This window comes from Chiroxiphia lanceolata, chromosome 6 (assembly GCF_009829145.1).
Source record: "Chiroxiphia lanceolata isolate bChiLan1 chromosome 6, bChiLan1.pri, whole genome shotgun sequence".
NCBI classification, from domain to species: Eukaryota; Metazoa; Chordata; class Aves; order Passeriformes; family Pipridae; genus Chiroxiphia; species Chiroxiphia lanceolata.
The window spans coordinates 34,595,116-34,617,440 of NC_045642.1; the positions used below are offsets into that span (position 1 = coordinate 34,595,116).

General features: G+C 33.5%; 1 protein-coding gene across 1 annotated transcript in view; it reads left to right on the forward strand.

Annotated features, from left to right (window-relative positions):
- The window catches only part of DPH6 (diphthamine biosynthesis 6), a 198,708-nt gene that overhangs the window by 1,130 nt on the left and 175,253 nt on the right, over positions 1 to 22,325 (forward strand). Inside the window, 2 exon segments of the mRNA XM_032691281.1 lie at positions 3,406 to 3,500; positions 5,769 to 5,962. Coding sequence (XP_032547172.1) covers positions 3,406 to 3,500; positions 5,769 to 5,962 — 289 coding nt within the window.

The window sequence follows — 22,325 nt, forward strand, 5'->3', positions numbered from 1 at the left end:
GCAGTGTATTTTTGGGTGCAGTAGCTGTTTACTTAAACCTTTAAGGTATTAAATTCTTTCAGGCATTGTCTAAAATCAGACCTTGTTGACATTGGGGCTTGGCCACAACAATTGCAAATAATTCCAAACATCATCCAAAGAGGAGAAAATACAGGAAATGTTATCTGTGTTTTGCAAGATTTGCTTAAATACAGAGTAGGAAAAAATCAACTTTGGTGATTTTTCTTGTTTTATAGATAAGATTTTGTCTTCCAGGTTTACTTACATTGATTTTCTCTAAGCAGAGGAATGTGTTAAAAGGCAGGATGGAATAAAATCCTAAAAACAGGTTTTTAACACAATTGCTATTTTAATGGGCTGTTTTACAAGGATGGATTTAGTTTCAGTAATAGTTTTAAGAAGAGTTTTAAAGAAACATCAAAGTGTCTGAAATTTTTGTAACAGAGCTAGCCTCAAAGATTAGAGGGGAACAAAAGTATTTGAAAAGTGCTTCTTGCTTTTGAGGTCAGGATTATGTATAAAACTGCTTTAACCTGTTTCTATTCCTTCTAAAATGCTGGCCACACGTAAAGTTGATAGTCTTGCTTTAAGATGGTATTTATGGGGTAAACCCTGTATTGTGTTTTGTGCTAAATCACAGGCATTTTAAAGTCAGTCTTCAACCTGAAATATGATGTTTTTCAACTCTTTAATTCTTCTAGAATTTTTTTAACTGTAAATGCTTACACTTGCCTTTAGAAAGGAATTTTGCTTAGAAGTCTTTTACAGGCTCGTATCTTTATGGTTACTATGTTTTTTTTTTAATCTGGTATTTTGTTTGTTTATAAGCCTGCCTGTTAACATTCTCGCAACAGTGTCCAAAAGAACCCGGACTTTGAAAGCCCCACTTTGGAGTTTTCTGCAAAAAGGCCTTGTGATTTTTTTCTGTGATGAGAATTGAGAGGAGTTCCTGGCCTACCTCAGTATCTGCCTTCATCTCTCTTATGTGGACTGTACTGAGTCCACCTTTCTCCCACAGCATGGGCTGTCTTGGCTTCACTGATCTTAACCATAATGTGTTTTACAGCTAGTTTGGAAGGCCTTGTAGGTAGGCATGGTTTTGTTTTGTTTCTTGGTACTGTTAGTTTTTAGGGATAAGCAATACAGAAATTAAATAACTGTATAGTAGCATGTGATCCAGTGAGCAAAAATTTCCACCAAGTAGTTGGTGGTCTAGTGGGGGAAATACAAATGCAATCTCATCGTAAATGTCTCTTTATATATATATATATATATATATATATATATATATATATATATAAACTAATTGGAAAGATTAACAGATTTATTCCAGTGACATTTTAATTTTTTAAATATTGAAATGCTGTAAACAGCATAGTCAATTATCTACTGTCATATAATTCTTTTTTCTGAAGTGGTGTTTGTCATTGAAATCAGAACTAGCGGGAGACTTATTTTTTAGCATATAGTCATTCAGCAAGAAAAGAGCCTTTGTCTCATTATGATTCTGCTAAGCCTGAAATTTCATATTATGAAGTGAATACTGTCCATGTTTTCAAGCTATCAAGCACAGTATTCAGAATTAATGAATGTATCACTTCTTTAAAATTTTTTTTGCCATATATAGGTTAGAAGAAAGTTGTAGATATGCATGAGAAGAATGTTAAGCAAGAGATGGAGCCTCAAATTAGGAATCTATTTATCGTATTTATATTTACTTTTGTATCACTGAAATAGAGGCAACTACTTTATGAAAATCCATTAGGTATGAAAAGATGCCCTGTTATTTATACTATTTCTACTTTGAATTTACAGAGCAAATGAAGTACAGCATACAGAATTTTAACATGGATAGAAGCAGGAATTGAGTGGAACAGCTTTATGGTTGCATTCCTGGAAGGCACTTTCAAGCTCTTGTATAGAGGGCTAGATAAAGAGGGGAACTTTACGCTGAAAATTCTGAAGAAGTTTGTTGCAGAGTCACAGAATTATTTAGGTTGGAAAAGACCTCCAAGAGGTCCAACATTTGACCAATCACCACCTTGTCAATCAGACCATAGCACTAAGTGCCACATCCAGTCATTTCTTTAACGCCTCCAGGGTGTTGACAGCCCTTTCCGTGAAGAAATTCTTCCTGATGTCCAACCTGAATCTGCCCTGGTGCAGCTTGAGGCCGTTTCTTCTTGTCCTGTCTCTAGTTGCCTGAGAGAAGAGGCTGACCCCTACCTTGCTACAACCTCCTTTCAGGTAGAAATAGTAATAGTGTGGTCACAAGGAAACCAATGGTCTACTGTAGGAAGGACTGCTTGTACTATCTGTTCCTCTGTGCATATCTTGGTGATTCTAAGAAAAGATGCAGTTTTACAAAGCTTGTTCTGTTCTCGTTCCTGCCCTGGTTTTTGTACCACGGCATTTAAAGAAGCTGCACAGAATCTCCACCTGCAGTTGTAGTTTGAATGCCGTGAGTCTAAACGTGGATCTTTTAAGCACTGTGTATTCTAGAGTACTCTTAGTTTTATTGATTGATTGTAATAGTTCTTTTGCTGGTGATTAAAATCCATGAGAAGGACTTTTTTAGTTACATCAGAAGAGCAGGATTCTTTCCTCACTGATAGGGGAAAAGGTTCCACTAGGTCTTGAATGAATGTCAAAACTAATTGTATTTTCTGTGTTGAAATATCGTGTGTTGGCCTCAGAGAAGAATATAGTTATGTTTGTGTTTATATTTTTTTCTTACTAGCAGTAATTTTTATTTGCAGTTAAATGAGGTAAAAAATGTGTATGTTCAATGCAGTGTCAACTGAAACTGCTGCCTGTAATAATTAAAGTTTTAGAGAATGAGAAGGACATTTAAAATGTTGAAAGTTTAGGTTAAGTATCCCACAAAGGTGAAACGTTATTTTTAACACAGAATCAGCAAGGTTTAGAAAAGATCTCTAAGATCATGGAGTCCAAGCATTAGCGTGTCACTACCAGGTCCACCACTAAACTGTGTCCCTAGGCACCATATCTATATGACAGACCTAATTTAAGAAGATTGCTAATGCTGACAACTTTGGAACAGATTTTGGTTTTCTGATCCAAGTTATCTGGTAATGAATACAAAGTAATTTGTCTCTGGAGTAGAAGACAGTCTTTGTTTGAAGGAATTCCAGTGTCAGTGGCTGTTCTTCATGGAACCTCTCAGATTAATAAGATACAGAACTGGTTATGTGCTTTATGGATACTGTATTTAGGCACTATACATATATAGTAATTTTATGGTGAAATCATTCTTTTCCTACCACTAATATTTTACAACTCTTTTCATATTTCAAAACTTTATAACCAGCTCTGATTATGGTAATTTTTAAGCCATTAGGCAAAAGTTATAAGGGAATAAAACTTTTTTTCTTTTTCTTGCAGTGGTGGGAAGGATAGCTGTTATAATATGATGCAGTGTGTTGCTGCTGGGCATCAGATTGTTGCTCTAGCCAATTTAAGACCTGCTGAAAACACAGGTATGAAAATCACATTTCTTATAGGAGATTTTTTTATATATATATTAGAAACAGTGAAGACACAACTGTTCCTGAATTAAGTTCCTTTATATGTTTTTATAGTTTTGCATATTGAAGGCAATATAGAAAACTTTAAAAAGATAAAGAAAAAGAAAGTATTGTGAAGATGTATTAAATGTATCTTTCCTCAAAGGGGAAAAAAAGCTCATGGAAAGATGAACATCAGTACAAGGAATGCTTACACAATTTGAAAAAGAGAATACAGATATCCTGGTGGTAAACAAAGGGATTGTGTGAATTTAGCAGCACAAATGTTAAAAGATGGTAGAGGATATCACCAACCAAAAGTAACGCTGTATTTCTAGAAATGTTTTAAACTGGCATAAACCGTTCCAGCTGCCAAAAACGTGCTATTATGCGTTTGCTCATCTGTTTTTATCTTTGTGTGTCTTCCTTCATTATTCTAACCCAGCATCTGTGAACTGAATTGGGGAACTGATCTGGGTTGGAATTGACCCTGATGCACGTATTTTTCCTGCTTTTTCCCTTCCTTTTAGCTTCGACCAGTTTTCTGATTAGTTCCTCAGAGGCTCCACCAGGACTTATTTCTGTGAAAGACAATGGGAGAAACTCAGGTAGCCAGTGGTGAGGTGAGAGAGGGAGCTGAGTACTTTTATATTGGATTGGAGCATAAACTGAATTTGAAGCGAGACTTGAAAAGCAAGTGAGTTGTTTCCCAGTTGGTAGGAGAGAATGTTAAAGGATGTTAACATACGCTGACTGTTCAACATATGTTAAGCGATTAAGTATGGTATCTGGTAACTGTATAGTGGGAAGATAGACAGAAAGTGAAGAAAAAAGGGAGATGCCATCACGAACGAGTCATGGGCAGAACTGGCAAATGCTAGGGAAGTACAGGAAAAATTTATTTTCTGGGTAGGTAGGACATAATAATCTCCAATCTTGTTGAAATATGTTGTCTTTAAACTAATTTATCCACATCAGAAATGTAGAATATTGTCATTAAAGTCATAAAATGCTCTCTTTAAGTGTGTAGTTGGAAATTTTGTAGGAAGTTAATTGAGGTGCTTCAGGCAATAGCGTATTCTATGTCATTCTTTTTATTTTATCTTGTACCACTGTTGCCTGGAGAGTCTCAATTAATAAAGAAACTTTGTATTCTAAACAGAATATCAGTTAAAGACCTTGTCATATTGATGTATGTTGAAAAATACTGAATTTTCTTTTAAATTGACTCTTCTAGTCTAGGTTAGTTAGTTGTGATTATTGGTTTGGATTTGCCTATTTTGATCAGAAACGTATCTGTTGTGTGGCATCAAATGTGACATGACCTAATTGTTACATCACGAATCAGTTATTTTGATCAATGTTACAGATCTTTTTCCTTGCAAGATGTGCTCTGTAGGTATACAGCAGAAATGCTTGATGTCTCTATGTAAATTCAGAGAAGTACCAGTATTGCAAGTTAGCATTAAAATAGTGAGCTGTGTTAGCTTTTAATAAAGTGGAGATTTCACCAATAGTGATGTATTACTTTATCAATCTGTTAGAAAGATTATCTGAAATATTTGATATGTAAATGGTTTATTGTGTAGTTTGAGATTTAATTCTAATCCGTGATGTCTGCATTTTAGCTGTTTTTTTCTTATCTGCTAGCTACAAACTGCTTGTAAGAAAATTCAGTTAATTTTTTCTCCTGGTTAAGGAAATAGCCTTGTGTTGATTAAGCAATATCAAAAAATTATAGTGGTCTGCTTTTATTCTACTTAAACAGAAATAATATCCTTTCATGATGACCATGATAACAATTTTAACAGCAAAGTTTTTGTAAATTTTGACAACCTATTGCTTATTCTCAGAGTTGCAGTGCATTACAAATTTTTTGCTCCAAGTATGTTGAAATGTGTCTGAGTCTGTGCTTCTGAACTCTGTTCCTATTAAAATTACCATATAAATAGGGGCAGAATTGGACCGGTATGAGATTTTTGGATAAAGCAGGAAGAAGAAAAGGCACCATGATTTGCAAATAGGCAGCATGTTTGTGACAGATGTCTTCCTCTCCATACGTCTGTTGAGTGGATAAATCTATTTTTTTTCTTTCCATGTTTATAGCGGTATTGTCACCAAACATCTGTTTGTGCACTGAAAAATATTAACATTTAGATTTTTTCAGTGCTTTGTAGTCTTTGTATTATCTATAATTGTTGAAATAATGTACCTGATATGTTTGTTTCTTAATTGTGGCAGGGCAGACTGATGAATTGGACAGCTATATGTATCAGACAGTAGGGCACCATGCCATTGACCTGTATGCTGATGCACTGGATTTGCCACTCTATCGTGGTTTCATAAAGGGTACCAGTGTAAATACTGGAAGAGTGTATACGGCATGCCAGGAGGATGAGGTTGAAGACCTTTACCATCTCATGAAACTTGTTAAGGTATGCTGATTGGAAAGAATTATATGGTTGTGAATAATTATGTTGCTTAACTCTTTTATGAATTTAAGTAAATGGTCCACTTAGGTATTTATGGAAAGCTTTGAGAAAAAACCGGAACACTTTTACAGGTTTTATTTCTATTCCTTTCTTTCTTCCTGGCACTGTAAATATAAAACATAACTAAGTTCCTTTTTCCCACAATGTGAATCAGACTTATTAATCCCCATTTCAAGCTAAAACCTTGTTTCGATTTAATAAAAATACCTGTAACAGGTGCTTGGCATATACTACAAAAAACATAATTGTGACAATCAGCTATAAATAGAATGTTTAAGTTGCTTTGTATTTGAAATAATGCATCACTTCATTACTGTAATGAGAGATCTTTGGGATTTAAGGCATTTACCAATGTATTGAAAGTAATGTCTAGACATTTCCATTTGAGTACACTTGTGCTCTGTAACCAGAATCTGCTATTTGTCTATATGTTACAGATCATTTATGAAGTATCACAGAATATTGTACAGTGATAGTTTTGATCCTGGTAGTCCTGTATCTATATTCTAATATATGACATCATAGCAGTACCATTTATCAATCCTTTTTAGCTATAAAATCAATTAAAGGGAGATGATGATCTTATTATCTAAAACACTTAAAATTTATTCTGTTCTTTTTCAAAATCTGTCATGTAGTACTTTATTTTCTACCAGAATTAAATCAAATCTCATTGAAAAAAATAGAAAACCTCCCATTGACTCTAGAGGTTTCCCACAGAGTTTGAATGAACATGCTATGTTTTCAGCTAATTGTGTTGATGACTGCTGTGCAAAATACTAAAACCAATACAATGTTCAGAACATCATAATTGTTATCTTAAAGAAAGTAAATACATAATTTTATTGATCAAACTGGTAGACTACTTTCTGAAACTTCAATTAAAGATCTTTTTAGTCTTCAGATCAGGTATTGAACATTAATTATCTAGGTCCTTTTCTTTCACTGAAATGAGAATTGAGATTCATGAACCTAAAAGCTTCAGGTTTTATTCTGTGTTCAGTTTAGAAACAGATCAAATTGCATGTAAGACCCCAAAATGTGGTTGGAGTGCAGAGTGCTTCCTGAACCATCTTGCAGTCAAATGTTACATCTTCTAAACATTTTTGGCAGGAAAATCCTGTTCATCTAAAGTAAAATCAAGATCATACACCTGTGCTGGAGTATGACACTACGAAACAGTAGAATAGTGCATGTAGGTACTACAGCCCCAAGTTGTGCTGGGGAGGTTTAAATTGGATATTAGGAAAAATTTCTTCACTGAAAGAGTTATCAAGCATTGGAACAGGCTGCCCAGGGAAACTGTCTCTGGAGGTATTTAAGATATGTAGACTGGGTGCCTAGGGACGTGGTTTAGTGGTGAATTTGGCAGTGTTAAGTTAGTGGTTGGACTTGATGATTTCAAGGGTCTTTTGCAACCTAAATGATTCTATGATTATGCTCTAGAGTGCTTCATAGAGGTTTTAAATGGAATGTGCATATCATGCAGTACAGGAATCAAAGGCAATATGATACAGCAGTTTTAAATTATTTTTGAACCATGATAGTATTAGAAAGTAGAAGGACTAGTATCTGCTGTCTCTTAAAGCTGCATACTAACAGCTTTCTGCTGCTGGGTAAGATAATAAATTACTGATCAATTTAATTAAAAATGGGAAAATTAGTGGCAATTAAGAGGATACTTCCTTTACGATTCTTGCTGTCTTTGGAGGAATGGATGCCTGACATAAATTAATGCTAATGTTAAATCTTGACAACTTCTGCTTTGGAAGTTTGTACATGATAATTATAACTATAGTTGAAAGAGATGTTATCATGTTGTCTGGAACTAAATAACTATTTCTTTCCTATATAGAAATATTAATTTCACTGTGTAATATCTTAAATCATACATATTAACAATATACTGCCTTTATACTAGACTTTGTATAACTATGTTTTTAGAGTCAAACCTAGCAATGAAATTCTGATGCAAAAGTTTCAGGAAGATGTCTCACATATTTTGATGAGTAATGACAAAATTATCAGAGGGACATAAACTACAGCAGCTGTGTTTTTTTAATATTAAGAAAAAGACTAACATTTTTCTTCTCTGTGTTAACAGTAACTTTGAAAGCTTTCTGGTTTTATTTTTTTTTCACATTTTTTAATAACTGCCGTTTAGTAGCTTTACTATGTAAGTCTTAATCACTGAGGATTTTGCTTTAGGAATTTTTTTACCCAGATGTTAATAGTTTTAAACAGAGAAGTCAATTTGCATTCTCTTAAAGGGAGGGGAGGAATTTTGTGGAAGCCTTGTCAAAACCGTCCTTGAGTGGTTGTAATTTTAAAACACTGGTCAAATAACATAGCTCTGTTTTTCTGTTAAATGGTTCGGGGCCAAGAATACGGGAAAGGTGTGTCTAGATCAAAATGACATAGTGTGCCTCACTTTCTGTTTGCAAAGAATGCTTGTATTGCAAGTACTTCTTTAGTGAAAAAATTAAAACAAAACACATTTGAAAAACTGTATGCATTTGAAAGTATTCAGTGTTTCTAAAAACAACGCTATTAGAACAAGATTGCTAGACAGTAAAATATTCCCTTGCAGTTCTGGGAAAACCAGGACAACAATCCTGTTCTAGTCCATGTGCTTCAGCGAGTGATATTGACTGCCTATGATTGTAAACCTGTTAATTTTATTGTCACAAAACCAGATGATTGATAGGTATAAAGGAAATTTGTATTTATTTTTTACTTGGCTAATGCCATGTTTTAGATTCTGTATTCAATATATATTGTGAAACATATCAGAGTATTTATATGATGTCTAAATGTATCTCACTAGGCAGTCCTCACCTGATAGTAGAATATTTACATTGTAAGAAGTGTAAATCCTGAACTCTAAGGAATAATTTAATCTCCTTTCAGTGTTACTGAATAGGGATTACTGACACCCTTGTTTGTCCCTGTTTGTATTGGAGATTTTCCCATCAAAGTGTGTAAGCACTAGTGTTTCTTAGTTACCTGAATTATCCTTCATTCATATTTTCATTTAGAAATGTGGGGGCAAACTGTATTTCATTCCCTCTAGTGGTGGGAAAGACTGGAGTGTGGAGAGCTTTGGGGAAACTTTCCTACAACATCTCTATTTAGGTATATTGAACTGTTTTCTCCTCTTTTCTATGTAATTATGATCTTGTTCAAATAATACATTGATGATTTATGCAGGCACATACAGAAGTGCTATTAGATGGGTTGAATGTTGGATTATTTTCTGTATCTCATGGAACTATGGCTTAACTTTTGTTTAGCAGCTTCCAGACTATACAAACCAATACATGATAATTTATTTCAATGCTCGATTTCAGTAGACAGTTCTGTCCTCTTTTAAATTTCTTACCTTATCTCCTCTACTCAGTGAAGTCTTTGCCTTTTGGTAAGTTTCCACTGCTGAAGTAATTTGCAGAGTTCTTGAATTTGATAAAAATGTTTTTCTTCTAGCTGCTTTTTTTTTCATTTTTTTCAATAACACGTTTAATTGCTTGAGGTTTTTTTAATGAGTATTTTAAAAATTGGATTCTATATGTAGTTCCTTTATAACATATTTCCCTGTGTTTATTATAAATAATGAAAATGGATTTTTAGTGGATTTTCAGTTTCAACATATAATTTCTGTCAGAGTTCTTTTTATTGTGCAGTTTGTGGATTCAGAACCTACAAGCTTACAAGTCCACTTGAAGGAAATTTATATATTGGCGCTCAGGGCTGAAGGAATATTAATTATGAAATCATCTATTGATCATCAACTGAAAAATAAGAATTGATGTTGGATATATTTGATGTATGAAACATTTGAATAATAATAGCCTTTGCTTATGGCACTGTTTCATTTTATCAGTAATGTGGAAGGGCAAAGAAAGAAAATTTATTTTCTAAAATATTGTCACATTCTGGAGCAGTGATCTTATAACTGAGTCAGTCACTAAAAATAAGTAAAGTATTTTTAGTTCTGGAAACAAAGAGCTTAGTAAGACAGTGTGACTTCTGTATTTAATAGTTATTTTTAAGGACAGGATCACAATTTTTTAAATGGTCCCAGACTGATGTTTACTGAAGATGGAAAGTATTCCTGCCTAAGAGTTAAAATTACAATAGCAATGACATTTTAGATATTATTTAAGATGATATTTTGTCTCAGACAAGGTGTATTAACTGTGTGGGTTCAGGTGGAATAGAAGTAACTTAGATGCTATAAGTATTCAGTGAAACTCCTTGAGACTTGGATGTCTTCAGAAAGCAGTTCTTTGGGGTTTGGGATGAATGGATGAAATACACAAGGTTGTTCTGGGGCCTTCAGATAGGGATTAATTCCCTCACAGAACACGAAGCTTTCAGTTCTTTGGTATTGCTAATAGTCTTCCATGCTAAGGAAACAGTCTTCCTTTCACCCTTCTCCAGAATTCAGGTGCTTTGGCCAATGGGTAAAAAGAGTTCTCAGATTCAGTTTGTTGACTGACTTTCTGTGGCTTTTGTGCAGCCAAAGGTTTAGGTGCTCCCACCAGGAAAAATACATGAAGAAATATAACGTAGTGTGTTACTGCAGGTGTTGCTTCCTTGTCTTCACTGTCATAAAATGCATTTAAAAGAAATAGTAAGGTATATAGGAATAGCCATGTGGCTTTTAGGTGTCCATTTTAAATCAACTCTTGGTATATATCTGCGTGGCTTCAGTTTTAGTATGTGCATGATAAAGACTAGTAGTGTACTCAACTCATACAGTTAAGGTTTGCAGAATTTCTTAGGAGTCTTAAAGATCTCAATAATTCTTAGCTATCGAATCCTGATGGACTTCAAGAATCTGTAATCTGAGGTTCTCACCATGATGTTCACCAAACTATTTTTGCAGTTTTTAAGTTCAAACAAAGGAGGTAGCTTCCCCCTCTCACTGATGAGATTCAAAGAATTTAGAAGTGTGCAGAAGAGTTTCTGTTCTAGTAATTTCCCATGTTTTCAGTTGAAGAAAATCTGGTATTTTCCCTATTATGGTCTGAATTATTTGTAGGTGTATAGATTAACTCCTCAGAGTTATATTTTTCAATTTTGGAAAAAGATTAAATTAAGGGAGAAGTATTTTTCTTTATGCTGAATTTCCAAAATAATCACTCCTCCCTGGTTTTTTGCCTGTATTTTGCTTATTGCAAATCACAAATACTGTGTCCTTGATATTTTGATAGATTAACTTTATATATAATTCAGCAGCTGAAATATAGAATTTATGTATAGCAAGGGAAATGATAAGTATTGAAAAATTTGTAAAAATCTTCAATGTCCAGTTAGGGGGAACAGTCATAGATAAAACATTGAAATTTATTTATTGGGCTCATTACTAGGACATGGAAGTTAAATGTGAACTTTTAGAAATTGTATGAAGTGGCTGCCTAGACTGACAAGAAATAAATAACTGTACTTCTTTGTAAAGTAAGATTTTTTTTTTTGAGACAAAATATTTGCTGTGTTTTTTCATAGACTAAGTTCCTCTTCCTTTTATAATAAGTAGATTTTTATCTGCAAGGATTTGAATTGTCCCTTTGCACTCATCATGTTAAATGATTACTTTTTTTTAATCGACTTGTTATTTTTTCATTTAATTAATTGTGGATTGGAGCTCCATAACTTCCTCCACCTAGGGGATGACCATTGTCATCAGAAGTGAATAAGAGTGTGAATTAAGGGAAGAGGGTAAGAAGTAATTGCATAGTTGGCAGTGCTTTAAGCACTGTAAAAATAATTAAGTTGTTCCATTCAAAAGACAGGGTTTGTTTAGGTTGGTTTGTTTTGTTGGGTTTTTTATAGTATGAATTTTAAAATGAGATGGGAACAAGGAAATTTTTTAATCAACAGGATGCCTGTCATTCTCTATGTCTCATCTGAACTATTCAGGCGGGGTCATTTTTTTTTTTTCCAGAAGGGGATCTTCAGCGATATCTTTGAGGTAGTTTCTTCCTGTGAGAAATGTTGAGCTTTATGTAAACAAAAAAGTCACTGTATTTCTCCCTGTTAGATGTGTGGAGTTGTTTTCACTCACTCTCAGTCTTGTTGTGTTAATATTGAATAAGCAGAGACAGTCAGACTGGTGGTGAAAGATGGTAAGCAAGCCGGAGGGCTTGTTCTGGTCAGCTTTAAACCTCTGATTGCCAGGTTTTCCTAATTTCCCATTTCCAGGGCATCTCTAGTGTGACCTTGCCTGCTGAATATGATGTTCTGGGTTGCAAGATTCTCACATGCATTTGGGAATGGGCAGCCAGGCATTGTTTACAGGATGCCAAATGAACTGTGCACTCACAGCAAGTTTGATAAACACATATTTCCTCCTTTTATCAGTGAGATTGCAGAATGTGAAGTATGAATTTCCAGTTTTACTCCTTCCCCTCAGACCTTTTCCTGTTTAAAAACTGAATCTCACTAATTGGATGATGATACATCCTTAGTTTTTGGGTTGCTTTTTTTGTTTGTGATGTTTTGAATTCAGCTTACTGGTCACTGACACTTTATTTCAGTGCTTACCTTGACCAGGTTTGGTAGACTTTCAGAGAAAAGCTTTCCATTTGCTCTGCACAGAAAAGGTTCATCCCTATCAATGTAAAGTGAATGCTAATTAACAGTAATGACTTCTAATCACTTTGCTTTTATACTCCTTTAGGAGCACTGCTATTATCCAATGTAGTTAAGTGAAATGCTTGTATATGTATCAACAATGCTGTATTTCTTCTCACAGCTATTGCTCATAATCAAGCTTTGAATAAATTACGATAGTAAAATTGGTTTTAATGTGCTCTATTGCGCGGGGAGAAAGGAACCTTAAATATCTTGTTAAATATCTTGAATATTTAGAGAGTTATTTATTAACATTTTGGCATTCAGTATTGTAGTTAAATGGAAAAATATATTAAGATGTTTAAGTCAATTTTGAAGACAATATCAAAACTTTTTTCATCATTTGAATTTTATTTAAGTGACATGCAGAGACTCAACAGTCTCTGAAGCAGCCCCATTTGGATCCAATTGCATATCTCTAGGAATGTCCTGCAAATTTCTGACTTAAAATGCAATTAAGTTTTACATAGAACAAACATGTGTCTTAACTTCAGAACTTCACCTGTTTTAGCCTAGTGTCATAGTGTATATATAGGATAATATGCATTTATGCATGTCTTTTATTAAGATAGTGTATCTAAAAACTGGTTAGTTTTCTTTACGTGCATGCAAGCTGCCTGCCTGCCTGCAATCATGTACACTTCAGAAAGAGTAGAAAAGTAATACTAGTGAAATTTTTATCAACAACTGGAAACAATAAAATAAGGTGAAACTTTATTTTAGTAAAACCAGACTGCCAGAAGCAATGCTAATGAAAAGAAATTATAAACTGGTAGTATATGTTAAACAATTTTAAAGCCGTTCTTATTTAGAAACAGAATTAGCTTGAAGACAGAATATATGTGAATTTGAAATTTAGTGAACTTTTCCACTTAACATTGCACATACAGGACCTGCTTGGAAGCCATAGACGGCAAAATCTGGATGAAACCCATTTCTGACATGAAAATTAGTTTTTGTTATAATTTCTATTTTAGTAATAAGTTGCTTGAAACAATTACTTAAACCACTTAGAAGAAATTCTAGGTCTTAGTGTCTATGAAGGAACTGGGGGTCTTGCATAGTAAGTATATTTGTGCTGCCTGGTTTTGCAATTTATAAAAAAAAATAGATTTTCATTTTCTGTGGCAGTTTCCTTTAATGTAATACATCTGTCTTTGCATGCTTAGAGACACAGTTCTTTCACAGTTACCATCACAGTTCTTATGGATGTGGATGTGAGTGAGTATCCACAGTCACCGTCTGTGATTTTGATTTTGTTTGTTTTGTTCATTCATTCACATAGCTTTAGACAATTTTCTGGTATGTTTAGTTTGCTTGAGCATCTTTGTTAATGTTTATTCTTTGGTTTGTTATGAAGTCATTGCCTAAATTAATTTCAAATTACCTTCCATGTAGCCTTTACTCTTGAAATGCAAATTTGAGTCAGTGTTCATAAAAGTCCTGTGTTCTTTTGCTGTAGGATTGTAAAACATGCTGCTTGTGGGTTTTCCTACTGGAATGTTGATAAAAAGCAACACCTTTCTTCTCCAAAGTTTCATGAAATGAATGATACCTTCCATATCTTATTTCAGTACTTTGATTTCTTACTTGGCATCTTCATAATACTTTTAAAGGATAAAAATGAAATATATATTAAAAAAATAATTATTCTGTACTGAGGTTTTATATTCTGTACTGAGGCTGTTTTATATTATTTACACTTCTCATTAGGCAGTAGTTATATAACTTTTAAAATTCATTAGGGTTAATGAAATGTAGTTGAGGTTATTTCTAATAAAATACAATCAAGGACAGGCAAACTTTTGTATAAAGTAGCAGTAAAACATTTATCAAATGTCTTTTCATAAATATTTGTATCTCTCAAGCACATTCTTTGTGTAAAAATCATTTTGCATGGAATTACTCAGTTATTTAGGCTGACTTATTTAACATACCTTCCCCTTTCATATGAATGTCATACATACAGCAATCTCAAGGTTACATTTTTTGCAGCTGGACATTTGCTGTTTCTGATCGGTATATTTAAAGGTAATTCTTCTGGAAAGGCTGGGATTTAATTTGGTTTATATTGCACCAATGTTACTGCTTTCAAAGTAGAAATGATTGATTTGTAACTGTCATTATGAAAGGAAATAAAACAGAACTGGCCTTTTATACTGTGAAAGGACTGTATAGCGTGAAGATATTCTTTCTGTTGATAAATTCTGCCTGTGGAAGAATTGCATAACAGTCATCCTTCATTTTCATATTGATTATGAGTGGGATGCCAGTAATAGGTTGCTGTTTGCAAAGGATAAGGTGGCACTATGATTAGTTACCTTTTCCATGGAAAGCACGACAAAGGAAAATGCCAAATGTGTGCACTGCAGTATTCCTATCAGCCTGACAGTCTGTTACATGAACTTTTTTTCAGTCCATTTTCCTTCAGAAATACAGCTTCAGTCTTTTTACCTTATTATTGTTTTAGGTTTAGTGCATTTGCATGCTCTCCTAACTCCAGATTCTTTCCTTAGTTCATTATTTATTTTCTTGACAATCTTCTGTTCTCGGGCCCTAGCGGCATTGTAACTCTTGAAAACTGATACAACAGTGCCCTCTGTAGTTTCTCCTTACATGGTTACTACCTGCAGCTGGCTTTGAGCATTTAGGTAAAGAACAGGATGTTTAGACTTATTTTTAGCTCAAACAAAAGCCCATTTTTTCTTAAGGAAACATTTTGATTTTTCACTGACTGTTTTATATGCAAGAAAGGGAACAAAAGAGGCTGTTCTGAGTCATCTTCTAGGTTTATAAGATCTCCTGTCATTATCTAGTGAAAATCTGAAATTTTATCAGGCATTCATTCAGGGCAGTCATTAAAATAAGATAGAATTTTCTGAGTTGTTAGGCTTTTTGAAGCTTTTGTTTGAAATGGAGCTTCAAAACAAAAGAATTTTAAACTTAATTCCTTTGTGCTTGCTGCTTCTCCTAAATTAGTTCTTACATGATCTGCCAGGGACTAAAGACATGCTCACCATCAGAACACCTAAGCTTTATTAACGATGTTGTTTAATTCACACAGTGACTGAAGTAATTGTTGTTCATTAGCATTGATTTGTCTCCAAAACTCATTTACAATTTAGATTTCTCTTTTACCTCATTGTAGCTTAATGTGAAAATAACTTTTTAGTCTGTGTTTTCTGCAGAACTCATTGGATGGTTTCAGAATTGAACATACATGTCCCCTACATTTGCATACGTGCATGTTCATACTCATACCCTGCCATTTAAATATTATAGACTACAATAAAAAAGCATGACCTTTTAAAAAATAAATGCTTTAACTACAATTAGTTTCTTCTGTAACAGCACCATAAAAGTCACTCTGTGAAAAGTTAAATGGCTTTATTTTATGATGGGGAGTGTTAATGTACATGTAGAACACACTCTTAATGCACTTCTATGAAATGAAAATCATAAGTCATTGCAGTAAATTATAGTTAATGATGTAACCATTGATGGCTATTCAAAACATTCCTGTATCTCTAATGATTTGTGTAAAACACATGACTGACCACATGGCTTTGTTTGTTTGGAACAGTAGATAGATAAATGCACCAGCTTTTTACTTCTGAAGACCATTTTTTCTGTGTAACAAGTGATAAGATTTTTGGTGGAGTGAATAGATGATGCTTCAGAAATGTAGTATGTAGAAGATCTTTTTTTTTTTTTTTCTGTTTTATGGGTAATCACTAGCCTCTAGTCATACAATATCTTTACTTTTTATTGTGGGATTTTTTTATACCGAAATGTTGGTGGAGGAAGCAACTATAATGGCAGAATGTGCACTGGCTAATCCAGAAAATACCCCATATTTACTATACATTAACATAATTCAATTACAGAACTAAAAATGTTATTTGAGTAAAGCAACTCTTATTCTACAAAATAGTAGAATAAGGCAAAAAAGTAATGTGGTCAAGTAATTTGACAATAAACATGATTTGGTCAAAAGTACTTTCCTTCACTCTAAATTTAAACTCTTAATCAAGCCTAATTCTTGCACCTAATGCATAATTATTGTTAATTGAAAGTATTGGGAGGGGAGAAGAGTGTTAATTTTTGTTAATGAGCTTCTTCATGCATGGGGATTTTCTTATGGTAAAACAAGTATTATTTTTTAAACAGTATGGCCAAACCATGGATTGTTTTTAAAGTGATCTTGAAAGCTTACTTCATGAAGGAAGGGGAGAGATTGAGTATTAGAAAAAAGAGGCAATATAAATTTCTACTTTAAAGTAAATAGCTACTTTAGATATAATTTTAATATTTTTAATGGAACTTCATCACAGCTCAGTCTCTTTAAACAAATCTGCCATACAGATCAGTGGGAATTTTGCTTAGAAAATGAATTCTTAATTAAAATATTTTAATTAAGAAAACAAGTACAGGTGATTTGCTATAAGTGCGATCTGGTTAGCAGTGAGGAAGGTTTTAATTGTAAGATGTTGTCTATTTGGAAAAATGAATAATATGTATTTTCTTGCAATGAAACTAGCCAATTAAGATTCAGCATAATTAAAATAGTGATAAATGTCTACTACAATATTGGAGACAATAAATTACAGCTTTTCTGTCTGCTGAGAGCTGGCATAATTTACCAAGACTGGGCAAAGAAGTGACAGATGCTTATAGGAAATGTCCTGTTTAGTCCACATATTTTTCTGTTTAGTTGAAGTGTCGATGACTTTAGCCCATTCTATAATCATTACCTCCCCCTAAATACTGTGCTTCTTTTCATTTAGTTGGATTATGTGATCTATGTCTGAAATCTTTAATGAAAGAGAATATATGTTTAAGGGAAATTTGTAGTTGAAAATACTTGTTTTCAAACAACTTGCTTAAGAATGATCATTTTCAAATGTCCTTTCATAAAATCTAAGCTGATGCAAAGTAATTAAGGGTATTTCTGAAAAATTTCTTAGTTTAATTCCTAGTATTTCTTTGACTCTGAAATACCAAAAGATGTGGAGACTGAATGTTGGGAATGTATTTTATATATAAAATAATAAATATCTATTCCAATTTACTTAGTTAACAGTTGCCTACACTATAGCACTACTTATAAAAAGAAAAACAAATGTTGCAATCTAAAATGGAACATTATTTGACATAACAGAAGAACTATTGACTGTTCTCACTGGAGACATTTATAAGAGTCTTTTTTTATGACCCTAGGACATATGATTATGCCTTTATGATTATATTCAAGTTTGTTTATCCTTTTTTTTTTAGGATATTCTTTGAAAGACATTTTTTATTTTACTTTCAAGACATTCTTTCTTTCTCTAGAATTTGATCACATGAGAGAGAATCTTTGATGGCATATTATTTTTAAAGGAAAAAACATAGTATTTAGGTTTAACTTGGTTACTTGATGGCCTGGTTTTATAACTTCAGGAAATATAGATAATATCCTCAAAATAATTGTGAAGCATTAGTAGATACTGAGAAGTTAGGTACTGAAAACAACTGAACACTTTTCCTTTGAAGTATTTTCTTAAGAACCTGTTTCTTCAACATTCCTTAGACATCTTGTTTTGCTGTCTTCTGTGTTAACCCCCTTTTTTTTTTCTTTTCTTCTGCTGTTTTGCTTAGACAGTGACTTGTTAAGTAGATGGGTTTTGGCTTTTTTTTCTTCTTTGTGGTATCTTTAGTATCTATAACAGTGATATCCTTGTATTTCAGGAAGGCAGAGTTTATTACAGATTATGGCATCCAATAGGTGCATCAAACTACCTGGCATAGCTTTGTCGTCTTGTCTTTTTTCAAATTCTGTGGTCCTGGCCAATGTACCAGCACAAAGAAAGGATTAATTTGTATATATATAAAATTTTTTAGAACTTAAGTTTAAACTTTTCAGATTTTACGGAGCTGGATAACAGTTGGTTTGTAGTTGCTAGGATTAATTTATTAAACTTTCTTGTTCATATAGTCAAACTGCTACAGTTTGTCCAGTATTTTTTTTCACATGCCCTAACTTTCTTTTAGACCTTACAAATTTTCAGTAATCTAAGTGGTTTTGTGATATAATAGTCCTTTTGGCCACCTTCAGGGTTATCTTTATCCTTTGGAGACCAGTCCCATGTTCTCTGAAACTCTGCCAGTCATTATTTATTGCCCCCTTGTCATTATGACTTATTCATTGCTTACATCACCATTCTCAAAAGTATTGCTTTACAGAAATGGTGAACAGTGCTGTGAAGGAAAGATCAATAAATGCTTTCAAAGGAAGATTTACCCTGAGACTTAGATTTTCTTTTTAATACTAATCTTCTTTTTAATAATAGATCTTCTTTTTAATAATAATCTCTGCTATTAGTTATGAGATGGTTTTAATATTTTGACATCAAGTACCCTGTTTCTCAAAATGGAAAGATGCTATTGCATTAACTAACTTTTGTGGAGCAGCATGACTTGGGCAGTTAAGTTGTATAACATACAATTTTCCAATTTTCAATACTTTGTGGTTTTTCCCGAATGCTTATCTTGTGAGCTAAAAATAAGCAGTTTCATTCCTTAAGCAAAAGTGATAAAACATTTATATAATAAACACTTAGAAATATTTCTTTGAATTTTAGTGATACTGTTTTATTTAACTGCACAAAGAGAGAAAAGGGCTTCTTTGAAATCAGTTAGAAAAAATAGAAAAAATTCTACTTCTCTCCATGTCTATTTAAATTGTTTTGAGAGCTTGATGACCCATGCTGTTTTTCCAGAGCATCCAATTTCATGTGATATGGTGACTCTTGACCCTTTCTTGAAAGGTAGTTGTTCTAGAAAGCTATGTGAATATATAATATTAAATTTATTCTATTAGTTGCAAATTCAGGCAACTGAGAATCTGAAAGTGGCAAATGCATAATTTCATGCTCTCCTTTATATTGTCTTCTATTTCAAATATGCTGGAAAAGCAGATTTTAATCTTATTATATTAAAAATTATATGAGGAAACCCACTGGAGTGAAACTAAACAAAAAGGTCATATGAATGTGTGATGTTTCATAAATTTTTACTTCTTGATTCTGCAATGTTAATTTTTTTCATTATTTTTGAAGTGAAGATAAAAAGTTCTGTAACAAATGTGCATACAAATGTGGACCAGACCGATGAAGAAGCTGGAAACCTAGAGTGTCCTTCACAGTAGAAACTTTTGCAACGTAAAATGAGGGAGGACCACATCTAATTGGCAACTTCCTATTTCATAGGTAGAGAACAGGTTTCATGGGCTAAATTTTTGTATTCATAAGATGATTGGGGGTTTCACTGGAAATTTTTGTTCAGCTGTTTTGTTTCTTTTTTTACCTCATAGTTACTACTCTATCGGTTGGTAGAATCCTCAGTGCTGTTTTATTATCAGTTGCTCCCAATACAGTTATATCCATGTCATTCCAGCCTTGGAATATTCATGTTCTCAGTAATTATTTTGCTAGGCTGTCAGGATTTTAGCTACCAGAATATTCCTGAGAAATACAAACTAAAGAGAGGGTTTGTCACATTATTTAATGTGGGTATAGTGCAGTGTAGAATAGGAACTGCTCTTCCCTTGGCCATTGCTGCAATAGGAAAGCAAAGTAATACAGTTAAGTGTTTTGAAGGATGTGCTCTCCAGTCTCAAAGAATTAGGCAGTCCTATAGATAGTGTCAGGTACTGTATGTTAGCAGACTATTAGAGTAGCCTGCTGTAGTACTTGTCTTTTCTGTATTAGCAGTTAACCTACTTCAGACTTAAGCACGAGTCAAAGTTGCAGAAACATAAGAGGTCTTCCAGGGATTACATTTTCCGTATTTGATCAAAGCAACGTATCATGTTAAAAAAAAAAAAAAAGTAAAATCCTTAAATATCTAAGAAATTCAAAAGCAGGAGGTTCTTGCTTCCAGGCTTGTTTTCAGTCAGTAGTCTGGCATGCTGGTTTGTAGCTCAACTTGTAGTTCCTGGGAAGCTTCCTTTCCCTCACTTCTGAAGTCTGTCGAAAATCTTTTCACTTCCTTAATTGTGGAGTTTTATCTGTATGAGGCAAGGGTCATCTCTAATGCCTAAGTTCTTATTTCAGTAAAATGTAGAACTCATCCTCTTTGGTCACTTGTGTTTCAGTGCCTGGCATGTTTGACAGGATGTTGCATTGTCGGTATGTAGGTTTAAAACACATGAAGTAAACTCAACCTAATTTGTTAATTGTATCTTGTTAAGAACTGTGGACTAAGGCCACATTTGTAAGTCTCATTTTAGTACTTCAATTGAAAATGGGATTAGGATCCTTTACCTCTTCCTCCCAAGTGTACAGTCACGGTGCAACAGTGTGATAATATGCAGTGTGAACAGGAGACACTGGTTTAAAATATTGAGACCATGAAAACGTCTCATTTTAAAAACTGACTTCTGTCAATAAAACAACTATTCAGGCTGAAAGCTTAATATATAAATATTTTACTTCTGCTAAATTAGACAAAAATATTTGTGGGAAGGCCACACTAGCTTTGAAGTGGGTAAGAAAGCTCAGTAATGGACAGCCTATTGTGCAAATGTCTGCTCTGAGAACTGGAAGGGGACTGAAATCTTAGAGAATGTGATTGGCCCTGAACTTCTACCATCTATAAACATTTCTAATGTCCTTGTCCCTGCCTGGCTGTTTTATTTTTTTTTTCTTGAAACTGTCTTTTTTTGTCAGTCAGTTTGTGTGGATCTAGACTCGGAGACTGTTACTTGTCTGGTAGATTCTTTGGTGAATAAAAATACTTCTGCTCTTATTAAAAAGCTATTTTCCTTTTCCTGTTATCTTGTTAGTGCAGTCCACAGTCACATATACCAAGGGCTCTGGTCGTGATAATTTGCAATTTGCAATTTTATTCTCCTCAGTCCTCTGAAACTTCAATTTCTGCATTAAAAACCCGCAACCCACAGTGAATAATTGTAGCACCATGATTAGAGAAGGTGCATATGACTGAGAACCCACAGTATAGAATTAATGCATATACCTTTCAATGATAAAACATTCTGGAGATGCTTTTTTTTTTAGTTTAGGCAACAAACAATTTGGGAAGTTCTTATTTAAGCAACGTTGTCTTCTAAATTTAAATAACCAGTTTGTTCTTAATCTTGGAGAATACCAGAACAATCTACCTGCAGCTGAGGAACGAGTGAGGGGAGATGATAAAGGAAAACATGCATTCTCTTCTATGTGATGCAGTTACATACCGGTAATATCTGAAAAGAGTGTTCAGGTTGCTTTGGTACACATTTTCAAACATGTGGAATCTGAATTGTAAAGGAAATGCAGTTGGATTTAAGCATAGAATGTGCTAAAGGGATCTTTGATTCTCTACACAAGTGATTTTCTCTTCTTTGCTACCATTTCCTATTAAAACAGCGTGTACATTAATAATACACTTCAACAAGATATTGTTTTGATTGTACTGTAACTCTGAAATAATGTTTTGCATGTTTTTAAATCTCACTTAAAAAAAAAGAAAGTAAAAAAGAGCTGACCAGAGGAACAGTGATCAAATGTATAACTTACCTTTAGATTTTTTGCATTTTCTTGGATTTATATTTTTTTTAATATTTACTTGTGCCTAGGATGGGAATAGAAGAACTAAGATAAGTAATGGAGTTTAAAGAAGTCAAACA